Source organism: Talpa europaea (assembly GCF_964194135.1).
Source record: "Talpa europaea genome assembly, chromosome: 15".
Classification (NCBI taxonomy): domain Eukaryota; kingdom Metazoa; phylum Chordata; class Mammalia; order Eulipotyphla; family Talpidae; genus Talpa; species Talpa europaea.
The window spans coordinates 56,121,865-56,139,637 of record NC_140083.1 but is presented as its reverse complement, the minus strand read 5'-3'; the positions used below and the strand labels follow the sequence as shown (position 1 = coordinate 56,139,637).

At 35.2% G+C, this 17,773-nt stretch overlaps 1 protein-coding gene across 1 annotated transcript in view; it reads left to right on the top strand.

Annotated features, from left to right (window-relative positions):
* The window catches only part of LOC311185385 (solute carrier organic anion transporter family member 1B3-like), a gene marked incomplete at its 3' end in the record, with an annotated part of 70,697 nt that overhangs the window by 21,095 nt on the left and 31,829 nt on the right, over positions 1-17,773 (top strand). Inside the window, exons 4-7 of the mRNA XM_084256015.1 lie at positions 2,014-2,135; positions 3,191-3,337; positions 3,531-3,629; positions 5,895-6,131. Of these exons, the coding sequence (XP_084112141.1) occupies positions 2,014-2,135; positions 3,191-3,337; positions 3,531-3,629; positions 5,895-6,131 (605 nt within the window). The remainder of the gene's footprint in view (positions 1-2,013; positions 2,136-3,190; positions 3,338-3,530; positions 3,630-5,894; positions 6,132-17,773) is intronic.

Genomic DNA, 17,773 nt, shown 5'->3' with positions numbered 1-17,773 from the left:
CTGCTCATTTTTATTTTTGTACATAAACCTCTCTTGTTTGTTTCCTATCTTTGTGATTTTTTTCATCATGCTTATCCTTTTCTGCTGCTGCTGACAATATAATGAGAGTATCCCTTATACTCTTCTTCAGTTTTCTTTGCTTTTCATTCTGCATCATTTGTCTGAAAAATATGCATTAAATGTCAACTATACATGGTGAATTTATCTTATATTCAAGATCTATATCATCAGCCATCTCATGGGTATCTCCATCCTAGCATTGTACAAACATTTGTTATCCATATATTCAATATTGAGTTCAACCCTGTGCCAAAACCAGATCAGATTTTTTGAATTCCCTCTTTCATTAATAACTCATTTAGCCACAATGGAACACAAACAAAGTCAAGGGCTCATCCTACACCTGTTCTTTACTTCAACATAACAATCCGCTTATTCTGCCTCCTGTGTGTCAAAATCGGACCCTCTTTTCAACTCTCCTGCCCCTAACCTAATGAAGCTTCTATCTCTGACCTGGACATTTTGCCTTCAGTCTCAACTCCATTGCAACTCATATTCTATACCAGAGTACTCATTTTAAAATACAAATATAATTATTTAACTCCTGTTATTAAACTCCCAACTTCCTAAAACAGTGGTTTTCAAACTTCAGATCCCATACCACTAGTGGATCAGTAAGTCAGTTCAGATTTATTCACCTTTATAAGTTATTCAGATTTATAGGATAGGATAAAATAGAAGAATATACATTATGAATGGAGATATTGAAACTGTGGTCTTGGTTGTACATATATTTGTTCAATACATATGTATGTATTGTGGTTTTGATGCAAAATGTATGTCTTACTGTTAGTCACAGTAAAAAACATTGAAAGCCTCTTGCCTGTGGATTAACATCTAAACACATTTACATACAGAGTTCACTCATTGATTTGTTCCTTGACTACCTTCCCAGCCTCATCTTAAATTGCTATGCAGGCTTGGGGATCACACCATAGACCTGCAGTTTTCCAAGTGTGCCATAATACAGCATACCTTTGCACATAGTATTTCTACAGCTTTGAATACCTTTTCTTCTTTGTTTACCTGTTAAACTCCTGTACATCTTTAAGATTCAACTTACGCATCATTTTCATTGGGAACTCCTAATTCACCTTCCTCCACCTGCAAGCAAAGCTGATCATTATTTACTTTAAGATCTCAGGAGTGGGTATATTAAGTGCATCATTCTCTATCATATATTTATACATACATAAATATGTAATATTATATATATAAACATATGTAAATATAATATATGTAAAATGCCCTAACTACAGAAACTGTGTATTTTATATCTAGTTCTTTAGAGCTGAGTGTAATACCTTAGAACTGACAGAAAAACTCAATCTTTTGAATATCAGCATTTATCCCTATTCTAGCTCCATCTTTTTTGCTGCTGTTAAGTTCTTCCTCATAAAACTGAAATAGGTTAAAAATTTTTAAACTGTTTTGAATAATCAGGCATATGAGAGGTGGATGGGGTGGAGGGGTGAGTGAGTGTGTATAGACATAAAAGAAAATCAGATGAGTATTGGTAGAAAATGTAGATGAACTAATGTGTGTTTTAGATTGACTTGAAAAGTTTATTAAATGTTATTAGAATGTTGTTAGATGTTATTAACATGTTCTTAGAAGGTTTAGATTGTGACCATATTTGAAGGTAATTACATTTTTTTGAAACAGCATGAAATCAAGATATTTTATATCTTGCCCAGAATATAAGCACTCCTAAGATGACAAGATAATTATCTACCTTGTGAGAGGAGTATTGAATAATATTTCTTAGTGAACACAGACATTTCTCTTTTACCCATCCTGTCTCCTAAAATACAGGGTGGGAAAATGACAAAGACTATTCTGATAACCTGGAGAAAAGAATGGTGCAAATAAAAGGGAAAAATTCCTATTTCTAGAAAAAGTAAACGTATTCAGCAGACAAACAGAATTTTAAATCTAGTGATGTTTTTAAAGTTACAGGTATTCTAAAGAAACTTACATTAATTCATCAGAAAACTCAACATCAAGCTTTTTAACCTGTTCACTTAATCAGAATTCATTACTCAATAGAACATTACCTGAGATAGTGGCAAAAGGTAAGAATTGATGGTGTCACTAAAAATGCCCTGAAATTTATCAGTTTAAATTTTCTGTAAAAGTGCTTGTGATATTCATCAGCAAAATTGATTGAAAAAATAAAAAGGAAAAGCATTTGCATGGTGTAGATATAAGACAAAATCATAGTGCTAATACATTCTCTAAATAAAGAGCTTTTTTGAAGTAATAAGAAAGGAATATTTTGGTGGGGTATTGGCACTTGAAGAAGGAAGTAGAAAAAATAAGTAAAATATATAAACTTTACTCTTTATGGAAAATGCGAATTATTATACAAACTAAAAATTTTACCTATTATAATACAAATAATAAATTGTAATTACATATAATAAGAATAATTAAAACGTTTCTTACCTACGAGACAAGAAAAGATTAAAAATAAAGAGAAATGAAGGAGAGAGGAAAAAGACACATTTTATGTATTGCTAGTGATGTATAAATATCTCTTTTTGTTAATTTTCAATATAGTAAAAACAAAATTATGCTTATCTCCTTAAGCCAGCAGTTTTACTTTTATTGATTTATCTCAAGGGAATAATCAGGAATGTTCACTAGTATGTGTTTACAATTATAGCCATGGCAGCGTTATCTTGCAAAATGAAAAATTAGAAATATTTTGTGATTAAAAAGTAAGAGATTAAATGAATTATGAAACTTTTATTCAGCATACTACTGTGCAGGTTTTAAAATCCTGATATAAAAAAATCTTATATGAAGAAATTGTTGTAATATGTTAATTATGAAAATAGATTATAATATGAACTGAAAATTTGAGTCTATAATGTACATAAAGAATCTTAAGGAATTTTATGTACAGTAAAATTATGGAAGATATACATAAACATTAGAAGTGGCTCCGTGTGTGTGTGGTAAGATTGTGGATACTTTTTTAGTATTTTCAAATTTTGCAAAATGTATTGAATCATTCTTACAATTAGAAAAAAGCAAAAAATGTCTTAAATGGCATAAATAAACAGTTAAAGTAGCTGGGTTGCTAAAATTAATAAAATAAAACTTTTTTTTTTGGTCTACATAGGTAATGAAAAGGAACCTGGATCAAAAATGTGGTTATTTGTCCTACTGGGTAATATGCTTCGTGGAATTGGAGAAACACCCATAGTACCCTTAGGGATTTCTTATATTGATGATTTTTCTGAAGAAGGACAGTCTTCTTTGTATTTAGGTAATGTAAAGAAAATAGATTTTATGATTATTTTTCTTGGGTCTGCCCTTGAAAAAAAGTGTTCCTAAATTCACTGTGTTACTTATTACAACAATTATTTGGAGAAATGTATTATGTAATGTTGCTTAAAAAAACATTAAATAGGAATCATATATACTTGGCATCTGATAAAATTGTTTGATAATATTTTCAGGAATTTTGAATGCAGTTGGAATGATTGGCCCAATAGTTGGCTTTATAATGGGATCTCAGTTTTCTAAAATGTACGTGGATATTGGTTATGTTGATCTGAGTAAGTACAACCAGAACAAAACCGCACAATAACGCTTTTCAGGTAGGGTATACCACTCTTTCGAATAATCCAGTTTACTCTTTAGTAGTCCTTGCTGACTGTTTGTCACAAGTTACAAATGGGAAATAAATTTATCAATAATCAGAATAAAAATAAAATTCAAATCCTATCTACACCAGCTCTTATCAATGTATTTAGTATAAAATAGGAAAAATATAACAAACTTGCTTACTGTTACTTCATCCAAAATACAAACTACTGGTCTCTCAGTGGACCCTATAATTCTTTCTCTGCATTTACACTTAAAAACCACCTCTCCTCTTCTATTTGCACAATTCTTAAAGTCTCTTCCACAGTGTGGCTCTTCTTAAAAAAAACCTTACTTCATCACCTCCCATTGGCGCAAGGTAAATACTAATTTACTTCCAAGATAATGATTTTATGTAACCTAATCATTGTGAGCCATAAGTGTTTGTATACTTACCTCCTATCTCTTTTAGTACATGACAGGATGTTAGTTGTGTTTATTAAGTAATCAGTGTTTGTGACTAGACAAATCTAATTTTCTATCTTGCCAGAACTTAAAGTAGATCTGCAAGGAGTATTAATTTCCAAAAATGGAGTCAGACATTAGAGTGGGCCAACAGTAGCTGCAAACTTGAAAGTATTTTATAATAAAATGCTGATTCATTTTGGAAATGTAGATTAGACTAGGTTCATATTCCATACATTTATAGTCAGTTGCCTCTAGTTTGTGTTTGTTTTTTATCGCTATGAGTACAGAAATTGTTAAAGCTATAGGATGATAGGTTTCTGATCTCTTTTTCCATCATCAGAAATCTCTACTCACAGTATTTTGGAATTCATGGGGATTCCGTTCTGGCACAGCACTGACTGTTTAGACTTTATTTTATCTTCTCTTATTCAGTCATGAATATGATGTGAACATATTATGGAGAACACTTTGGCAAACTGTCATGATTAGAGAGACAGAAGAGATAATATGAGTGATATCAGGTGTGTTGGTTAAAGGGAAGAGTTGGTGAGGGTGAATGACTCACTCCACAGATTTCATGAAGAAATTTGCCTCCAGCATTGATAAAAATTTTCAATTGGCTTTCCATAAAACCCATATATCTAGATTTTCATGTAGAATTTTGCAGTTTTTAAGACAGAATGTGAGCCAAGGAAAACACTTTCACAGGCCTCTCTGGCTAGGTTATTACCTCTAGTTTCTATGTCTAGACTAGTGATAACAGAAAAAATTTATCAAAATGTCATTTCTAAAGATGATGAATAAATATTTAGTGTGTAGCAAGTCAGATTTTACCAGTCATTTCCGAAGTCTGAGTTGCTGGTTATGGAACAATATAATCATGCAAATCAATTTTATACCCGTATCTGAGCATATATGAAAAATATTCAGTAGATAGATGAATAATTTATTGTCTCATGTTAAGGAATTTTCTTAGAGATCAAAAAGTAATAATGCCATATTGTGGTTCAGATTTATGTGATGTGTGTGTACCTTTCTTATTGTTTGGAATGTTTCTTTTATACTTAAATAGCTCATCTAAACTTGTCAAGATATAACATTTATATATCACTCATATACACTTTGAAGGAAAATATAATGAAACAAAATTATCTCTAAAATTTAGAGTCCAAGTCTTTGGTCACTTCAAATTCAAGTTTTCACTGCATATATACACATATATCTACACATATATCCTCTGTGCAGTTGAAGAGCTATGAATTCGGATTTCGGGAGAGAAAAAAATCCCTGCTATTAGCTCTGAAAATTTCTGGTAAATTGCTGTAAATTTCATTGCTGGTGTCTTAAGTTCAGCATTGGTACCAATAGAAGTTCTCAGATAACAGCAAGAATTTATATATCTTCCACAATTAGTTCTGAAATGTTTTTTAGGTTTAAGTGTTCAATCATAGCCATAGCCCACCATCATCGAACATGGTGACCATCAGGTTTTCTGGTCACCAGAAGAGTCACCAAATTCACATGGGTAACAACAATGTCATGCCGAATTCCTGGATGGCAGCAATTGTAAGATGTCATTAATCTTGATTTCAAGATTGTTACCTTGATTTCAGAAATGACAAATGTAAAAAAAGAAAACAGTGCCTTAGAATAGATCAAATACATTGTACTTTCTTCATGTTGGAGAACAGCAGTCATTACCATGTTGCCCATAATTTATTGCATTTCAAAATGATGCTTGACTGGCTTCTTCTAATTCTTTATTTTAGGCACAATAAAAATAACTCCTAAGGACTCTCGTTGGGTTGGTGCTTGGTGGCTTAGTTTCCTTGTGAGTGGACTAGTATCCATTTTTTCTTCCATTCCATTTTTTTTCCTGCCCAAAAGTCTGGATAAACCAAAAAGAAAGAAAGAAAGGGAATCTTCCATATCTTTGCACGCACTCAAAACAAATGAGGAAACAAGTCAAGTGGCTAAATTAGACAACCATGGGGAAAATATTACTGGTAAGTATTTCTCATTTACAATCAATTTGGAATTGTTTATTCCAGTGAAATGGAGGAATATTCCATAATAATAAGTCATTTCTAAATCATCTGGAGTTAGCTTTCTTTTGTGCTAAATTTAGCTGAATTTTTTTTCCTAAATAATAACCTACTAGGGCCTCCCTGGTTGCACAGGGGTTAAGGACAGCACTGACAAGCTATCACCCACTGCGGCATGAGTTCCAGCCCCTGCTGGCCAGGGAGCAACACACATAGTACAGCAGACCTTTCTTGACTTGCCCATTGCTCCTCTCAGCAGTGTATTTCAGTAGATCTGCCTGTTCTGCTCCCCACTCTCTCTGATGAATTCTCTTACCCCCTGTACCTCTGGCTTACACCCCAGTTCTTGTATGCATAAATAAAATAGATCTTTAAAAAAAATAATCTACTAAATTAGTAAATATGTTCTGAACATATACCAGCAGATCTCTGAAGAGATTAGTTAGCATTGTGGTCTTTAGCAGGGAGAAATCAACCAAAGACAAAAAAAAATCTGTTACTCATAAATCAAAGTATATATATTCTTTTCAAAATTCTATACTGTAAGCTACAAGGGTTTAAAAAAACTATAATACTTCATTCATTCATTCTCAAGTGGTGCCAGGTACTATACTATTACTGGTGATAGAATATTGCCTTCCTCCCCCCAACCCAGAATTAATAATCTAGTCAGTTGTACCAATAAGTATAGAGACTATTATAATATAGTGTTTAAGTACTATGATAAAGTTAAATATAAGGGCACCTATAAATTGGATGACACCTACTTTTAGGCAGAAAGATGGAATAAGGAGAAGGAATTCAGAGGAGGTTTTTCTCTGGATATTTAGAAAAAGGTTATTTTGTTAGTAATTATATGGAAAAAGTATTGATTACCTAATATTCAAAAATGAAGTAGGAGCAACAGCAGTAGCTAAAATTATCAGTCAGTCAAGTGAATAAGGATCCTCCACCATTTGATAGTGCCTTCACTTTCAAAAATAAATTCTGGGGCTAATGGAAAACCATTGAGAAGCAATAATCTGGAGCAGCTACCAGAGCAAGAATTTTGAGTAAGGTGTTAACTGTGCAAACCTTGGAATTGGAGAGAAGTAGTGAAACAGTAAAAAGCCAGTGCAAAGCAATACCTCAACCCAGGGCAACCTTTTCAGGATGACGTGGAAGTTACACTTAAGTTTCCCTGATTTGGGGCCAAGCCTCTACCTGTCCTTGGTTCTTCCACTCACTCATTTTATTTTTATTTTCTCCTCCCATCACTCTAATCCAAAAGCAATGGTATGCTCGAGCCAGCCTCTATTGGCTCATGAGAGAGAATAATGAAAATTTCAACTACCTTGCTAGCTTGAAGATGAACATGGAGGAAGAACTTACCATTTATAAGGGTAAAAACTGGAAAATACAACAAATCAGGCTTGTTTCCTCATAAGTCAGTTAGCACACCACTGAGTTAGAAGTTTTTGAAATGTAATGTACACACTTAAAATAGCATACCAGGTAATTTTCATTTGGTCTGTGCTGTTTTCACTGTACCAAATCAAGTCCCTAAAAAGTAATAAATTGTCTAAACTCCTAAGGAGCATGGTTGATTGAGAGCCCCAGAAGAATGGAAAAGATAATGAAAGTGCAAAATAGGACAATTATAAACATCATCTGCACTATCAACTGTATTTGTACAATAGTGATCAGAACAGTAAGAATTCTTAATCATGTGCTGTTTTTAATATTTTTAGATGAAATAGCTAAAAATATTTAGTCCCAAAAATCCAATATTAGATTTGTTCTTTACGGTCCTGAGTAGAAATAATACTAATTAGTTAGAAGGAAATAAAGGAAATTTGTAATTTATTATATAAACAATTTATAATCAGTGAGATTTGTTCAAAAGTGGAGCCAATTCCTGCCACCTCAAAAATTCAATGATTTAATGAGCCCATATGCTCCATTTCTATTGATCAAATGTCACAGTTCATTTAGAATGTCTCACAAGTCAGTGGTCCCTCCTGATTGGGGAGTTCCATGGAGAGTTTAGCATTTTGGCCTAACAATTTTAAACACTATTTATTCTGCTGTAAATTTCCTTACCTTTTCCTTTTTCCTCATCTATACCTTCTTTTCTTCTTTTGATTAATTTTATTTGTTAAATAAGTTTTTTTAATTAAAATACATAGTTGTTAGTATTTGGAAAGTAAAGCATCTTCCCCTTCAGGTGAAGTCAACATAGCACACCCACTATCACAGCACCCATAGTCCTCCACCATAGTTCATTGTGCTGTCTCCCTGCCCTGTTCTCACCCCTCTGCCTCCCACTGTGAATGCCTCAATTCTATGCTTAGCTTTCAAGTGTTGATTTTAAAGTTTGTCTTTGAATGACCCTTTGTTTGGTTTCTCTATATTCCACATATAAATGACACCATCAGGTATTTATCTTTGGCCTTCTGGGTTTTTTTGCTTAGCGTAATCCCTTCCAGCTCTACTGATGTTGCCTCAAATGGAATGAGTTTATCTTTTTTGATCACTGAGTATATTCCATGGTGTACATAGCCCACATCTTCTTGATCCAGTCACCTGACTTGGGCATATAGGATGTTTCCATATTCTGGCTATTGTAAATAGTGCTGCAATAAAAATGGGAGTGCAGGGGGCCTCCCCGGTGTTGCAGAGGTTAAAGATACAGCACTCTCAAGCTGCCAGCCACTGCAACATGAGTTGGATTCCTGGCCATGGAGCTAATCCAAATGGCATAGCAGACTTCTCCTGTCTCGCCCACTGCTCCCTAAAGCAGTGTTATTTCAATAGATCCACCTGTTCTGCTCCCCACTCTGTCTCTGGTGAATCATCTCAATCCCACACCTCTGGCCTACACCCCAGTTCTTGTATGCATAAGTAAATCTTTTTAAAAAATGGGAGCACAAGATTCCTTTCAAATTAGTGTTTATGTGTTCTTTGGGTAGATACCAAGGAATGAAATTGCTAGGTCATATGACAGATCCATTTTTAATCCTTTGAGAAATATACACACTGCTTTTTGTAGGGGCTGAACCAGTCTGCATTCCCACCAACACTGTAAGGTAGTTCCTTTTTCTCCACACCTTCCCCAATACTTGCCATCTTTACTCTCTTTGCTATGGGCTGTTCTTACAGGTGTGAAGTGGTGTCTGTAGTTTAGGTTTGCATTTTCCTGATAATTGATGACGAACATATTTTCATGTGTCTGTTGGCCTTCTGTATGCCATCATTGGAGAAATACCTATTCAGCCTAGGGGTTGATTGGGTTATTTGTTTTATTTTTGTTAAGTTGTATGAGCTCCTTTATAGATCTTTGATATCAGTTCCTTGTCAGACATATGTGTACAGATATTTTCTCCCATTCAATAGGTATCTTTTTGTTGTGGTGATTTCTTTGCTGTGTAGAAATTTTTTTGTTTGATGTGGTCCCAATTGTTTATATTCACTTTTCTTTTGCTGGTGGGGACAAATTCACAAAGATATCTCTGAAGCTTACGTCATGTACTGTTTTGCCTGTTTTCTTCTATGTGTTTTGTGATTTTAAGTCTTACACCTAAGTCTTGAGTTGATTTTTGTAGAAGGTATGAGACAGTGGTTTAGTATCATTCTTTTTCAATTATTGAAAAAGCTTTTCTTGTTCCAGTTAATATTCTTGGCTCCTTTGTCACAAGTTAGTTGTCCATATATGTGTGGTTCTATTTCTGGACTCTCAATTCTATTCCATTTGTCTGTGTTTCTGATCTTTTTTTCCAGTACCAATGTTTTAATTCTTATGGCTTTATAATAACTTGAAGTCTGGAAGTATGATTCTGCCATGGGTATCTTTTGTGTTTCCATATAATTTCAGTAATGTTCCATTTCTTTGAAAAATGCCATCTAAATTTTTATTGGGATTGCATTGAATCTGTATGTTGCTTTGGATAATGTGGCCATTTTGACAATGTTGATTGTTCCAGTCCATGAGCAGGGAATATCTTTCTATTTCTTTGTATCTTCTATTTCTTTTGACAGTGTCATATAGTATTCTTCGTATAGATCCTTGACCTCCTTTGTTAACTTTACTCCCAGGTATTTCTTTTTTTTTCTTTGTTTTAGTGTAATTATAAATGGGATTGTTTTCTTAATTTCTTTCTCTTCTAGTTCATTGTTTGCTTAAAAAAAGACAATTGATTTTTGTGTATTGATTTTGTAACCTGCCGCTTTGCTGAACTGGTTTATTATTTCAATTAGTTTTTAGTGGAGTCTATAAATTCTTTTTATGTATATTGTCATGTCATCTGCAAATAATGATGGCTTTACTTCTTTTTTCAAATCTGGATTTGAAAATTGCTCTAACAGGACTTGCAATACTTCATCGAATGGTAGTGGTGAGAGTGGACATCCTTGTCTTGTATGGTATCTTAGTAAAAAAAGCTTTCCATTTTTCACCATTTAGAATGATGTTAGCCATGGGTGTGTCATATATGACCTTTATTATGTTGAGTATATACCATTTATCCCCAGGTTTTCAAAGGTTTTCATCATAAATGGATGCTGAGTCTTATCAATGCTTTCTTGGCATCTATTGATATCATCACTTGGTTTTTAATCATCCTTGTGGCTCTGGTATAAATCCCAGTTGGTATGGTGAATAATTCTTTTAACACATTGTTGGATTCAGGTTGCTATGCTTTTATGAGTGTTTTTACACTCTGTTCATTAGGAAAATTGGTCTGTAGTTTTCTTTTTTGTGTGTTGTCTGTGGTTTTGGTGTTAGAGTAATGTTGACCTTATAAAATGTGTTTGGATGTATTCCTTCTCTCTCAAATTTTGGAAGAGTTTGAGCAGGGTTGCTATTAGTTCATCTTTGAAAGTTTAGTATAACTCATTTATGAAGTCATCTGGTCTTGGACCAGATGTTTTGATGATGGTTTCAATTTCCTTGCTTGTGGTTTTCTATTTCTTACCTATTCAGTCTCATATGATTGTGTAATTCTAATAATTTGTCCATCTCTCTCTAGGTTATTGAACATGTTAGCATATAATTGTTCATTGCAGTCTCTTATTACCCTTTGAATTTCTACAGTATCTGTTGTAATCTGTTGTAATGTCATCTCTTTTATTTTAGATCCTATATTTCAGTTTTCAACCTTATTTTTCATAGTAAGCCCAGCTAGAGTTTTGTCTATTTTGGTTTTTTGTTTTGTTTTGGTTTTTTAAGATTTGTTTATTTTATTTATTCATTTATTTTTTTTTCTTTTTTTTTTTTTTTTTCATTTAATAGAGTCTCTTGATATATTTTGAATGATGTTATATGCACAAATTTATATTATATGCAACTTTGAGGAATGCATTTGCTCCATAAAACTGACTATACCTTTTATACTAAGGCTGATAATAATTATAGAGTAGCAGAATTTTACTAGGCTTTAATGCAGCATGTTGTTCTGCTAAATTATTTTGCTGCCTGTACAACTAGTACAGTGTAAATGCTCTGATAATTCAATTTAATAATAATAAATGTGGTTCACATACATTTTTTTCTTAAACTAGCATAAACTTCATTTAAAGAAATTTTTAATTTGGTACAAATTTTAGCAATTAAAGCATGCCCAAGAGTTATATCTGTAAGAAATCTTTCTATTACCTGAGAGATTTCTTTAATATCTTGACATTTATCTCTTAAAAATGAAGATTTAAATTATTTTGATATATTTCAACTATTGCAGAGAAAAGCATAGTTATTCTGTGCTTACCTTTTTTTTTTTTTTTTTTTTTTTATAAATTTTATTGTTATATTCCCCATACAATTGCAGCCCCCCATTCTGACCCCAATCCCTCCCCTCCCGCCCACGCCCCCCTAAAAGTGTCTCTGGTTCATAGTTTTTTGTTGATTTTGATTTTCACTTTCTTATAGTTATTCATTTTCCTGGTCCCTTATTTAAGTTTTCTAGATTCCTGCTATGAGTGAGACCATCCGGTATTTTTCTTTTTCTTTTTGGCTTATTTCGCTGAGCATGATCCCTTCCAGCGCCATCCATGTTGCAGCAAATTGCATGTGTTTATCTTTTTTGAATGCTGAGTAATATTCCATGGTATATATGTACCACATCTTCTTGATCCAGTCATCTATTTTTGGGCATTTGGGTTGTTTCCAAAGCTTAGCTATTGTAAACAGTGCTGCTATAAACATAGGGGTGCAGGTGTTCTTTGGAATTGATGTTTCTGTGTCCTTTGGGTAAATACCTAGGAGTGGAATTGCTGGGTCATGTGGAAGCTCTATGTTTAGTAGGTCCAGAAATCTCCACACAGCTTTCCACAGTGGTTGGACCAGTTTGCACTCCCACCAACAGTGCAGAAGAGTTCCTTTTTCTCCACACCCTCGCCAACATTTGTTGTTGCTAGTTTTTTTAATATGTGCCATTCTCACTGGTGTAAGATGGTATCTCATGGTAGTTTTGATTTGCATTTCCCTGATGACAAGTGATGTTGAACATTTGTTCATATGCCTGTTGGCCATTTGCATTTCCTCTTCAGAGAAGTTTCTTTTTAGCTCTTCTGCCCATTTTTTGACTGGATTATTTTCTTTGTTGTTGTTGAGTCTCATCAGCTCTTTGCAGATTTTTGTGATCAGTCCTCTATCATTAGTGTTGGGTGCAAAAATGTTCTCCCAGTTGGTGGGGTTTCTCTTTGTTTTTGTTATTGTCTCTTTTGCTGTGCAGAAGCTCTTTAATTTGATGTAGTCCCAGCTGTTTATCTTTGCCTTCACTATCACTGCTTTGGGTGATGTGTCTGTAAAGATGTCTTTGATGTGCAAATCACGTAGTGTTTCGCCTATATTTCCTTCTATATATTTTATGGTTTCAGGTCTTATGTCTAGTTCTTTAATCCATTTTGAGTTGATTTTTGTGTATGGTGTGAGGTGGTGGTCAAGCTTCATTCTTTTGCATGTAGCGACCCAGTTTTCCCAGCACCATTTATTGAACAAACTTTCTTTGCTCCAATGCATAGTCTTTGCTCCTTTGTCAAAGATTAGTTGACCATAAACCTGTGGGTTTATTTCTGGATTTTCTATTCGATTCCATTGGTCTGTATGTCTGTTCTTGTTCCAATACCATGCGGTTTTGATGATTATGGCTTTGTAGTATAGTTTGAAGTCTGGGAGTGTGATGCCTCCATTCCCTTCTTTTTTTTTCAGGAGAGCTTTGGCTATTCGGGGTTTTTTGTGATTCCATATGAATTTCATCAATAATTGTTCTATTTCTTTGAAGAATGACATTGAAATTTTGATTGGAATAGCATTGAATCTGTATATTGCTTTTGGAAGGATGGCCATTTTAATAATGTTTATTCTTCCAATCCATGAGCAGGGGATGTCTCTCCATTTCTTTGTGTCTTCTTCTATTTCTTTTAACAGTGTTTTATAGTTTTCTTTGTATAGGTCCTTTACCTCTTTTGTTAGATTTATTCCCAAATATTTGATTTTTTTTGTTTCAATAACAAAAGGGATGGTCTTTTTGATTTCTTCTTCTTCAGATTTATTGTTTGTGTATAGGAAGGCTACTGACTTTTGCGTGTTGATTTTGTATCCTGCCACTTTACTGAACTGATTGATGAGTTGAATTAGCTTTTCTGTGGAGTTTTTGGGGTTCTCTATGTATAATATCATATCGTCTGCAAATAGTGATAGTTTGACTTCTTCTTTTCCTATTTGGATTCCTTGGATGTCTTTCTCTTGTCTTATTGCCCTGGCTAGGACTTCCAGTATTATATTGAAAAGCAATGGTGAGAGTGGACATCCTTGTCTTGTTCCAGATCTTAATGGAATTGCTTTCAGCTTTTCACCATTGAGAATGATACTGGCTGTTGGCTTGTCATAGATGGCCTTTATGATGTTGAGGTATGTTCCTTGTATCCCAAGAATTTCAAGGGCTTTTATCATGAATGGGTGTTGCACTTTGTCGAAAGCTTTCTCAGCATCTATTGATATTATCATATGGTTTTTATATTTCTTTTTGTTGATGTGTTGGATAACGTTGATTGATTTTCGGATGTTAAACCATCCTTGTGCCCCTGGAATGAATCCAACTTGGTCGTGGTGAATTATCTTATGGATACATTGTTGGATTCTGATAGCTAAAATTTTATTGAGGATTTTTGCATCAGTGTTCATTAGGGAGATTGGCCTGTAGTTTTCCTTTTTTGTGTTGTCCTTGTTCGGTTTTGGTATTAGTGTAATGTTGGCTTCATAGAACGTGTTTGGTATTGTCCCTTCCTTCTCAATTTTTTGGAAGAGTTTGTGAAGGATAGGCACTAATTCGTCTCTGAATGTTTGGTAGAATTCATTTGTAAATCCATCAGGTCCTGGGCTTTTGTTTTTGGGGAGGTTTTTGATTACCATTTCAATTTCGCTAATTGTAATTGGTCTGTTTAGGTGTTCTATTTCTTCTTTATCTAGCTTTGGGTGATTGTAGAGTTGTAGGAATTTGTCCATCTCCTCTAGATTGTTAAACTTGTTTCCATATAACTGTTCATAGTAGTTACTGATTATTCTTTTGATTTCTGCTGTGTCCGTTGTGATTTCTCCTCTTTCATTGATGATCCTGTTTATTTGTGCTTTCTCCCTTTTTTCCTTTGTGAGCCTGGCTAGGGGTTTGTCTATTTTATTGATTTTTTCAAAGAACCAGCTCTTGGTTTCATTGATCTTTTGGATTGTTTTTTTAGTTTCAATTTCATTTATTTCTGCTTTGGTTTTTATTATTTCTTTTCTTCTACTGGTTTTGGGGTTTTTTTGTTGTTCTTTTTCTAGATCTTTGAGCTTCGAGATTAGGTTGTTTCTTTGCGTTCTTTCTTGTTTCTTGATGTGAGCTTCTATTGCTATATATTTTCCTCTTATTACTGCTTTTGCTGCATCCCATACATTTAGGATATTGGTGTCCTCCTTGTCGTTCAATTCAAAAAATTTTTTAATTTCTTCTTTGATCTCCTCATTAGTCCAATGGTCTTCCAGTAGTGTGGTTTTTAATCTCCATGAGGTAGGAAAGTTCCTTGCCTTCTTTTTATGGTTTATTTCTAGTTTGATGCCTTCATGGTCAGAAAAGATGGTTGATATGATTTCAATCTTGGTGTATCTGTTGATGTTTGTCTTGTGCCCCAGTATGTGATCGATCCTGGAGAATGATCCGTGTGCGCTTGAGAAAAATGTGTACTCCATTTTTTTGGGGTTTAGTGTTCTATAGATGTCTGTTAAGCCCAATTGCTCTAGGTCTTTATTTAGAGCTTTGGTTTCTTTACTTATTTTTTGTCTTGTTGATCTATCCATTGTTGATAGTGGTGTGTTGAAGTCTCCCACTACGTATGTGTTTTCTCTGATGTCTGTTTTCAGAGAGGACAACAGTTGTCTGATATATTTTGGTGCTCCTTCGTTTGGTGAGTATATGTTAATGAGTGTTATTTCTTCTTGAAGTATTGTCCCCTTGATCATAATGTAGTGACCATTGGGGTCTCTTTTTATCTTTTTGAGTTTGAAATCTGTTTTATCTGATATAAGTATAGCTGTTCCTGCTTTCTTTTTTGGTCCATTTGCTTGTAGGATTGTTTTCCATCCTTTAACTTTGAGCCTATTTTTATCTTTTGTAGCTAAATGTGTTTCCTGGAGACAGCAAAAGGTTGGGTTTTGTTTCTTAATCCAGGCTGCAACTCTGTGTCTTTTTATTGAAGAGTTTAGTCCATTTACATTTAGAGTTAATATTGATATGTTAACATCTGTATTTGCCATTGTGTTTGTCTTTCCTTTGATTTTATTTATTTATTCTTTTAATAACTTTTTTTTTTTTTTGGCCTTCTTTCATTGTTATTCGTCGCTCTGAGGTTCTGGCTTTAGGACTCCTTGTAGTATTTTTTGGAGTGGGGGTTTAGTTGCAATGAAATTCCGGAGTTTCTGTTTGTCTGGGAAGGTCCATATTCTTTCTTCAAAGAGGAAGGAGAGCTTTGCGGGATAGAGTATTCTTGGTTGGCATCTGTTTTCTTGGAGTCTGTTGACTATGTCCCTCCACTCTCTCCTTGCCCGTAGTGTTTCTTCGGAGAAGTCTGATGTCAGCCTGATTGGTTTTCCTTTGAATGTTATCTGTTTCTTCCCTCTTGCCAGCTTCATTATTTTTTCCTTGTCCTGGATTCTTGGGAGCTTTACTATTATGTGTCTTGCTGTATTTTTCCTTTCGTCGTGGAAGTTTGGTGTTCTTCTTGCTTCTTGTATATCAATTTTCAGCTCCTTCTTCACATTTGGGAAGTTCTCTTCAATTATCTCTTTGAATATTTTCTCTGCTCCTACATCTCTCTCCTCTCCTTCTGGTATTCCTATAACTCTTATATTTCCTTTCCTCATGGAGTCAGATAGTTCCCGAAGTCTTTCTTCGTTCTTTTTCCTTCGTACTTCTCTTTCCTTTTCTGTTTTGGTTCTTTTTATTTCTGTGTCTTCAAGATTACTTATTCGTTCTTCCATTTCATCTATTCTGCTTTCATTGCTTTTCCCAGAATTCTTTAGTTCTTCCATTAATTCTTTGATCTCCTGCATTTCTTTTACTTCCCTCTTTAGGGACTCAATTTCTTTCTTATGACCATTGTTTTCCCTCTCTAGGGACTCAATTGCATTCTTCTGATCGTTGATTATTTTTCCCTTATCATTGTTTTCCTTTATGACTTCTGTCAGTTTTTTAATCACGGCAATTTTAAATTCTCTTTCTGGAAGGCTCAGAAATTCTTCCAAGTTATTGTCGTTGCAATCTGGGGGCTGGCTTTCTTTTTGTGGTGTGCTTTTTCTCTGGAGAGTTGCTAGGTTGCGTGTGGTTCTTCTCCTCCCTACTGTCTGTTTTCTAATTTGCCGTATGCGTTGGGACACTGTGTTGTTGGGACTTGCCGGCATCTTGGGTGGGCTTCTCTGTTCCCCTCTGGTTCTTCCAGGAGTCATCTGTCAGTTTCAAGCAGCCTTTACTGGAGAAAGGTCCCTGTTCTAAAATGCCGATGTGGGGACACACTCCCCTGTGCGCCTGGTCTGCCCCGGCGGTGGGTTCCTGCTTCCCTCTGGGCTTGGACTGCAGGCCAGAGGGGGTCTGGCGTGGGCGAACTTCCCCCGCTCACCTCTGGCTCCTGAGGAAGCCTTCTGCAGGTAGTCTTTACTGAAGAAATGTCCCTGTTCTAAAATGGTGATGTGGGACACACTCCCTGCGCTTCTGGTCTCAGGCACACTCTTCTGCGCGCCTGGTCTGCCCCTGCTGTGGGTGCTCGCTCTCCCTGTGGGCTCAGACTACTTGTTCAGAAGGGGCCCGGTGTGGGCTAACTCCCCAGCTGGCCACTAGCTCCTTCAGTAGCCTGTGCTGGGGTCAAGTCGCTAGGTGGCACCAGAGATCTCTCCTAGAGCCCTTGGGGAGCTGATTTTCCACCCCGTGGGACAGGGAGCAGAGCGGGGATGGTAGGGTACACCTCAATAGCTTTGGGGTGCTGTGTCTGCCTTGTGCCCCACCGTCGTGGGGAATCCACGCCCCTAATTTCGTGCCCCGGGTCTCAGTTCCAAAGCCCTCAGTTCCAGGACGCGGGCTGTAGCCCAGATCAGTGGCGCGGGA